This window comes from Meleagris gallopavo, chromosome 20 (assembly GCF_000146605.3).
Source record: "Meleagris gallopavo isolate NT-WF06-2002-E0010 breed Aviagen turkey brand Nicholas breeding stock chromosome 20, Turkey_5.1, whole genome shotgun sequence".
Classification (NCBI taxonomy): domain Eukaryota; kingdom Metazoa; phylum Chordata; class Aves; order Galliformes; family Phasianidae; genus Meleagris; species Meleagris gallopavo.
The window spans coordinates 4936997-4945901 of NC_015030.2; the positions used below are offsets into that span (position 1 = coordinate 4936997).

General features: G+C 52.0%; 1 protein-coding gene across 1 annotated transcript; it reads right to left on the bottom strand.

Annotated features, from left to right (window-relative positions):
- Positions 1 to 304: 304 nt before the first annotated feature.
- HGS (hepatocyte growth factor-regulated tyrosine kinase substrate) lies at positions 305 to 8905 on the bottom strand (the record flags this gene model as incomplete). Its single annotated transcript, XM_010721343.3, has 20 exons — positions 305 to 482; positions 556 to 651; positions 847 to 963; positions 1307 to 1440; positions 1519 to 1696; positions 1775 to 1915; positions 2068 to 2240; positions 2431 to 2644; positions 2780 to 2923; positions 3008 to 3046; positions 3404 to 3499; positions 3904 to 4002; positions 4092 to 4170; positions 4410 to 4534; positions 4714 to 4782; positions 5673 to 5725; positions 5901 to 6024; positions 7797 to 7889; positions 8317 to 8392; positions 8766 to 8905. Coding segments are annotated over 20 exons (2298 nt in total), but the record flags the coding sequence as incomplete, so codon positions are not given.

Genomic DNA, 8905 nt, shown 5'->3' on the forward strand with positions numbered 1-8905 from the left:
GCGCGAACCGAGCGCGGGAAGCGGGGGGCAGGGAAGGAAGGGTGAGGGGAGCAGACCAGGGCGGGCACGGACGTGCTCGTGGTTCCCTCCTGCCCCCGGCCGGGCCCTGCAGGCCGAACTGCAGCGCGCGGGGGCGGGCAAGGAGGGGGCAGCTGGGAGGGGGAGGAAGCAGCGCGGGGAGCCGGGGCGAAGGGGCTGTGCTCCTGCGAGCGGGGATCTAGCACCAGTGCTGGAACCCGGTGGTCCCTTGGCCCCTCGGTCAGGGACAGACGCAGGGAGGAGCTGAGGGGCAGACAGGACGAGGTGAGGAACAGAAGTGATTCTGGATGAAGAGTAGTGTTACATTGAATTCTCCGCACTCCCCTGTGCAGTATTCAGTCAAACGAGATGAGCTGGGCCTCTCCGCTGCCCTGTGCCTGCTGCACGGGTGCTGGCGTGGGCTGGGGCTGCTGCTGCTGGGGGGGCCCTCCGGCCGGGGCCATCTGCAGAGAGGAGGCAGCGCCGTTAGGCAATGGCCGTGCCTAAATCCCCCACCGCCCTGCAGGCAGCACTCACCTGCTGGTACAGGGGCTGCTGCCCAGGCAGGTAGGACTGCTGCGCAGGCAGGCTGCTCAGTGCTGCTTCTTGGCCCGGCAGCGCCGACATGAGGCCCTAGTGGAGCAAGGGAAAGAGGGTTAGACTGACTTCTAGACTCAACAGCACAGCGTCGTGGAGGGAGAAAGCAAGCCCTATGCATGGGCAAGCCTGCTGTCTCCTCACCTCCTCTCCCTTCCTGGCCCCAGCAGCATAGGCTCAGGAAAGCTCCAGTGGCTGGAGCCTCCCTCCCCCAGCACCCCAAGTGCTCACCTGCATGCCATAGGGCTGGTACCCCATGGAGACCGACTGGCTTCCCATGTAGCCCACAGCCCCTGACTGAGGAGCCTGCGAGATGGCAGGGATGCTCTGTGACTGTGATGCTGCATTCTGTGGAGGAGATGCTGCCAGTGAGAGGTTGTGCAAGCAGCTGGATCTCACATCGAATCTATATTGCAAGAGCTCTAGGACCAGCAGGGCTTTCCTCTGGAAGCAGGTAGGGCATGACTTTCCTCTGCACAGTAGAGAGACTAGGGCTGGGTCTAACCCCTGCCCACACCCACAAGGAAAGCAGCAGAGCAGTTCTAGATCTGAGACCAACCAGCTCCTCTTCCTGCTGGTTAAAGGTTCAAGAACCATGGCTGGAGTTGGAGTACAGATACCAGCTCCACAAAACACTCCAGCCCTGCCCCAGCTGGCCACCAGCTCCTCTGCAGCAGCTGCCCTCACTTGCCTGGTAGCCCTGTGTTGCAGCTGGCTGATAGGACGAGTACGCTGGGGTCGTAGTGGGCACCGCCTGCCCCTGCTGAGCCGCCTGCCCGCTGCCTGCCCCTGGCTGGTACATGTAGGCATTCACCACGTTGGGATCTGAAGCGAAGAGGGCAGAGATGGAAGCAACTGCCTTTGTTCAGCCTCTGCCCGCACCGGATCAGCACGATAACATACCTGTCCCAGTGACAGGCATTGCTGTATATGGTCCTGTGCCCCCCTGTGCTGCCTGGTTCATGTATACACTGTGCATGGGAGAGCCCTCCACAGAGCCAGCGGGGCTGAAGGTGCCAGGGAAGCTACTGGGCCCAGAGGGCTGGTAGATCACTCCACTGGCTGCTGGCATGGCCTGAAGCTATTGAAGGAAGAAAAGCAAGCTTTAGGCCATGGCCCCCAGGACCCAGCAGAAGGGTCTCTTGCCCAGCAGTCAGACCTGGGCATAAGGCAGTGAGAAAGCTGGCATCTGGGCTCTCATCTGGATGGTCTGCTTCTGCTGTTCCAGGCGCATCTGCCTCTCTTTCTCTTGCTCCTGCAGTCGCTGGATGGCCAACTGACGCTGCATCTCCAGGTACTCCTGTGGGAACAATGCCAGTGCTGTGATGGCTGGAAGCTAGGACGCAGCAGCGCTCCCTCTTGTCGGGACAGCTGTCCTTGCCAACTCTGGCTGGCCCACAGTGCATACAGGTATGCAGGTAGACCCATGCTGGAAACGCTTCTCTGCCTCACCTGCTTTTTCTGTCTCATTATCTCCAGCTTCTGGGCCAGCTGGATCTGGCGCTGGCGCTCTGCTTCCTCTGCTGCACGCCGCACCTTCTCCCGATGCTCCTCCCTCAGTGCATTCAGAGCCCCACGTGCATCCCGGATCTGGGCCAGTTTGTCCTGTAGGCTTTCATAGTACACTGGGGAAGGAAGGAGAGCCTCAGGGATCCTCTCAGTGGAAAACACTCAGACGATCCCTGTACACTGCTCTGACTTCTCTCCAGACAAGCTGTGTCATGGAAATGCCAAAGGCTGACTCTGGGGGATGCCCTGGCAGCCACCTGCTCCTCCCCAGGTCACCCAGCCCAAGGTAGGACAGCTCCCACATACTTCTGCGCTCATCCAGCTGGTTGAGCAGCTCCAGCAGCTGGGGGTGCATGTTGTTAATGGACTGGAAGAGGGACAATACGGCAGAGTCGTTGGTGATGCTGCGGCCTCGCATGTGGTTACTCTTCATGCGGTTGACAAACGTGGTGACCGCATTTTGGAGAGCCTTCAGAAACTGCTCGTGGTTCTCCTCCGACTCACCATTCTGGTACTGCTGCTGGAAGAACAGGACAACCAGTCAGCCTCAGCTTATCCATTCCAAGAGCCAACAGCAACTCTGCACAGCTGGGCTACATGGGCGAATCAGGCATTTCTCACACTTCACGAGCTGCTGGCTCAGGCCCCCTCTTACCTCAACAACACTGAGCGGGGCAGGGTGGGCTTCCCCAGGCTGAGCAACTGGCTCTGTGAGAGACAGAGGTGCTGATGGGGTGGGGCTCTTGCGAACTTCCTCTTGTTTCTTTTCCCAGTAGTTGCGGTTCAGGTACCGAGCCAGCTGCCAGGAAGAGAGGGAAGATGAGCATCACAGCCCTGCTGGGAGCAGCCCTGCACCATGGACTCATCAGTCCTGCATTCTTACCTCAGGGTCAATGTCCTCAGCCAGGGGAGCAGAAGAGTTCTGGAAAGAGGTGAACAGGGAATCCAGTTTAGAGAAACCAGAAAACTGCAGCTTGCATCAGCTGTCCTGCTCAGACCTGGCCATACACAACTATCAGTGCTGAACAACAGAATGAGAGGGGTACAGCTATCTCCTTTAGCCAGATACAGACTACATCTACTGTAAGCCTGAACAAAACACCAGCGGCATCTAAATGCTATCTGATTTTCCAGCCAAAAAGAATTATGAAAAAACAATGGACTGAAGGGAGCAAAACTGTTCTCTTGGGGATCAAATCTGACCCAAGCAGGGCAGAACTGGGCTGTGAAATTGGCCTTTGCCCAGCTACTTCATGCTTAGAGGCTCCTGTGAACGTACCACAGGTGGAGAATAGAGCGTGCCCACTGGAGGAGCTGATGATGTGACGGGTGTGGGCTCAGCCTTTGGGTACATGGAGTAACTTGTCTTCTGCCTCTGCAAAAAGGATAGGGAAAAAAAGAAAAAAAGAAAGAAAATCAAATCAGAGACTGTTCAGATTCTTCCTAGTAAGCCAGTCAGCAGCACACTGGCTATACAGTGGGGAGGTGAATCCCCTCATGGTGTCCAAGCACAGCCAGCAGACCCAGCATCATGCTCTACAATTCTCGCAGCTTGGCAGGCCCCAGGGCTTGCATCCGGGGTACAGCTTGCTTTCATTTCTCCGTTGTGCAACGCAACATGTGCCTGGCTCTCTTTTCACCCTAATCTCATTCCACAAGCCCCCATACCTCTCACATACCAGGACACGCCTAGGGATTTATTACTGCACAGCTAGGAGATACCCAGCACATCTGGCTGCACGGCAAAATACACTCCCAAATGCCAAGCAGGGTACGAACCATCCTCTCCTTCTCCTCGGCCTCTGACTGAGACAAGGCAATGGCTAGCTGGAGCTCTTCTTCTTCTTGCAGAGCTGTCTCATCACGCTTTGGGGGCAGCTGCAAGTAGAAAGACGAGGAAGTGGCCACTAAGGGGATCAACAAGCAGGCCATGATCACTAGGTCATCTAGTGAGGAGAGCCACTCACCTGGGACTGCTGAGAGAGGGGGCTGGTCAGGTACTCAGGGGGCAGTTCAGAGGCAGCAGCAGCTTTACCCTCAGCTTTCCTGTAGCCAGAAAGAGGTGACAGTGCAGAATGAGCTTCTTCCTCAGCACTGAAGCCCCAGTACTGCACAACGTTACAGCTGTAAAGCCCACTCTCAGAAAGAACAAAACCCAGACAGCCTGCAAAGCTTGGGAAACCCTTTGCACTGGTCTTTGGACAGATGGCTCCATGTCAAGTTTCTCCCCTCACAGTACCAACTGTTGAAAGCAAAAAAAAAAACATGCCACAAAGGATACTGACTTGTTGAGATGCTCATAACAGGGCTCACACACTCTCACTTCCTTCTCAATCCCGAACTTGGGGATGGTGGAATACTTGGAAGAACATTTGCCACAGAAGATCTGCCCGCAGGCCCTGCAGTGATGCTGGAAAAGATGGGAGACATCAGTATGGTAGTGAGACACTTCTTCACTGCTGGACAAGTTCACTCACACAGGAACATGTTCCCACCCAGATGCAATTCCACACAGGCTCAAGGAGTCTTGCATTTTCTGGAGGGGCTGCAAAAGGCCAGGGAACTCAGAAAGGCAGGAATAGCACCCACCTTCCGTGTCACCACACCAAACTGCACTCGACACCTGTGACACTCCTCAGCATCCACCCAGTCTGGAGCCTGTTGGGTTTGAAGAAACTTGTGTGAGAAAGGGAGCAATGTCTCAAGGATGGTGGCTCCACAGAGCCTTTCAGGATCTCCTCTGGCTAACTAAGGCTGTCATGAATGAGGCAAGAAAAAAGCATTTGAAGCTCTATAGGATATTGGTCCTTGCAAGTGGTCACCTCTTGTGTTACTAGACTGTGACACTTTCCCAGTCAGCAGGATTACAGCAATCACTTCAGCCATGCCCTGCTACCATTTTCAGTCTGCCATGCTTCTGGAAAGACACTGAGTAGGTCGTTTCTGTGGGGCACTGTATGATAACTGTTGAATCCTGGCCTGAACCACTGATTGAGCACCTGGGGAAAGGACCTGGTCAGCCCCAGGAGCACAGGTGAAGGCAATTCAGCTGTGCGACCAGAAGGGGTGGAGCCTGGCTGCCTGCACCTCTCTTACACCTCATTTAAGGGCTGACTGCCACTGGGGAAGGATCTCTTCCTGGAGATCCCTCCTTGGTGAAGCTTTTTCCTGTGAACCTAGACTCTTCTGATACAGGTGAGCAATCTTCTTCTTTTGTTTTACAGCACTCTCTATTATGCCAGTCCTTTTGTCATCACGCCTTTGTTGTAATGCCTTTCCCGTTGTATTGATCTAATTGCTACAGGCACTTAGCAAGATGAGACTAATTGACTAGGACAGGGTCAACTGTCCCCTCCCTCCTAGCAATTATAAGCCAAAATGCTGTATTCAGAACTGCCCAAATGACAGCTGGGAGCAATATGCACCCAGCAAGGTCTCTAATCTGAGTGAAATAAAAGAAAGCAAGAACTGAAAGTTTAGTATCTCTTGAGCTACAACAGCAAGTTCTGCCCTGCAGTGCCAGCTCTCTCCCCAGCAGTGAAGCTCACCCTTTCTGCAGCAAACATGGCATCGCTTTCCTTGAACTCTGGAAACACATGACCTGTGGGAGAATAAACAGCATTCCATTGTGAAAGGTTTCTCCTGCATATGGAATATCATAAGTCCAGATTCCACCAACACCTAGCTGAGACCCAAAGCCCATTCCTTCTGCAAAGCTCCTCCAAAGCAGATCTGCTTGGAAACTGTCCACCCATTTTTGCCCCCAGCATCCTTACCTTCAACCTTCATTATCTGATAGGTGTCCTGCACCACCTTGTACTTGGGCTCATTGCGGAAGGCGTGAGCCCAGGCCTGGATAAGGTTCAGAATCTTACTGCGGACACTTGTCTCCACTTGTCTCTGCACAGAAAGGGGAAGAAAAAAAAACAGAAATCTGAGAAAAAGTCTCTGAAACACAGAAGATGGGTCAAATACTATTCATAGAGAGAGGAACTTGGAGTACTTGTGCAAGCAAGCTGCAAGCAGAACAACTTACAGCAAGGACTACATCTCCTTCAGCTTTCTCACATCAGCATAAATAGGAGGACATCCTTCAGAATGACACAAATCAACTTGAAAAGGGGTGTAGTGTCACAATGCTTTTGGAAAACATCTACAGAGACTCATACAGTTGTTCCCCAGGGGAAGTGCAAGCACTGGCTGGCCAACTTTGTTTACCTTCTCACAAGAGCTGATCATCCTGCGCTCCAAAACCTGCAAAAGTGAGAGCTATCCAACTGGGCAGGACAGCACAGTCTGATTCACCCCAGTTCTGATAGGGCACCACAAACACAAAGCAGGAGGCTGTCTGTGCCTAGCTGTCAGCAGCTCCAGCTTAGAGACTCCTGCCCATTAGTAGTCAAAGCTAGCTTGGGTATGATGCAATATCCAAAAAATGGACAGCTGGGAAGCCTGCCCTTTGGAGGCAGGGGCAGTTGTATCACAGCTCAAGAATAGAGGAAACTTGGCAAGCCCATTCCTATCCCAGACAGCCTCTAAGTGCACCCTGTCATCAGCTGACCAAGTCACAGCCTGCTCACATGATCAGTTTCTCCAGAAGTCATCCAGGAAGCAGAGAGGCATTGTCAAGTTCCTATTTTCAGCCCGTGACTTAGTGATAGTTCCTGGAGCTCCAAACTTACAGAATTGTCAAAATCCTGCTTTCCATAAATGGCACAGCCCTGAGCCTCATCAGAACAAAGCATTAGGTGTTCACAAGCAGCAATGTTCCCAGTGTAGGATGAAAATGGGTCTGCAAACTGCTGAGGCAGGTAAGGAGTGGAGAGCTTCACAAAATCTCTCAATCCAATCTGGTCTGATTTCTTCAGAGCCTGGAGTGGTTGCACTACTACACCTGGCCTTCACATTGTGGCAGCATTCCAAGTTCAACAGTAGATACTGTATGAAGGCTGAGTCAGCCCCCAACAGGAAAATGACAGAAGAGAGATGCTCTGCTACATTGCATATGATGACAGGACTAGCACAGCTCATTCCACAAATATCTGGGTCATCTGCTTGTCTATTTCTGGCAGAAGATAGGGATATAAAGAAGTAACAGCATCACTCTAACAAGGTTTTGTCTGTGCACTGCTGTTCTTGGGACTGGGAACTGAAGACACAGGTTCTTATTTGCACCTCACTTTTGGAAGTCTCAAGTCGTGGGACATAAGGAGGTCCTGCAGGCATCGTGTTATCGCACTGACAAGTGATACAGGTCTACATCCTGCAAAACTCCTCGGGCCAGTTCCACAGGCCAATGTATAGATGAAACTTCCGTCAGTTTTCACCATGCTGCTTAGCTTCCTGCATGCCTTACCCTGGTCTATAGGAAGGAAATTCACAATAGCACCTATCATGAAACAGCCTGCGCCTTTACAGCATAATCCTACCCATGGTATAACCAAGCATTATCTTTGCTCTCATGATATCTTCTCTCCCCAGCAGGCACCAATCAGCTCTCTACACTCATCCCTTTGTATTAAACAGTACAGGTTGCTTTTATCTGAAAGAGGTTTCCAGTTTCCCTTTTGTTCCTTACACAGAGACTGAGACACGGAACATGCACATTTTTTCCTTTTGTTGCCTCTCTTACAACTTCATTCAAAAACTGAAGTAAAATAACATACACTTACCTTGAGTATTTCTTTTAGTTCCTCCATAGTTTGTTTGTTGGCTACCTCATCATGAACTGTTTGACCACAGTTTTTAACCACAGACTCCATAACCTGCAAGTGCAAAGGACAATATTAGCCTGTCGCTTTCTTCCTTCTCTGTGGTTTGCAGTGAAAGAACAAAAAAGCTGCGTTTCAGCACCAGTTACAGCAGTTCTTGCAGCAGGTGCACAAAGGGGGCACTATTTAAGTAACAATTCAAGTTAAGGAAGCATCAATTTGGAGAAATCTACACCACGAGACTGGAGCATAAGCTATGCTTCAATTTCACAGTGTCATTCATACCACTGCTATTTATACCACAGGGGCAAGCAGACAGATTCATACAGATAGTCTCTCAAAGGCTTGCTCCAAGGCTGAATGAAAAACACAGTCATTCTTGGAACCTCTGTGCAAGCAGCAGGCAGGCTTGGAAGAGATGAGAAGTTCCCTGGCCTGTGAACTGGGCCCTTAAATCATGAGAGGTTTGGGCTGAAGTTACCTCCAGTGCGTAGAGTGCCACATGGGGATTCTTGTCATTGACCTTCTTCTTGATAGCGTTGACTGCGTATTTTGCTCTGGACAAGGAAAGAGAGCACATATGCCCAGGTAAAGAGGAATCTACGAGGATAATCCATCACCCCCCAGTAACAGAAGAGTACAGTTAGCTCATGGTGCACTCAATTCCCCACAAGGAAAAGTGGGAAGAGGAATGCACGTATCCAAGCTTGAGCTTCTCTACTGATTTCAGGCCAGATATAACCTGCAGCTACTAAGATCAGGAAGGGTGCTCCAGAACACTGAGGCGTGCTGCCTCCCAACTCTTCTCTGAAATAGTACAGCGAGCAGCGTCCTGCTGCAGGCTGACAAAGTGAGACCTCCATGTTTCATTTTCTGCACGCAAGCAGATCCGTTCTCACAGCTTAAACCAAAACGCAAAGGGGCGCTTACTGCGTGTCTCCCTGACGGATCATGTCGCAGATCTGCAGGATGGACTCCCAGTCCGTCTCCAGCAGGAGCTGGCTCGTGGCTTTATCTGCAAAAAACGCGACCCCTCTCAGCCTGCTGCAAGTGGCGGCCGCAAGGCCCGA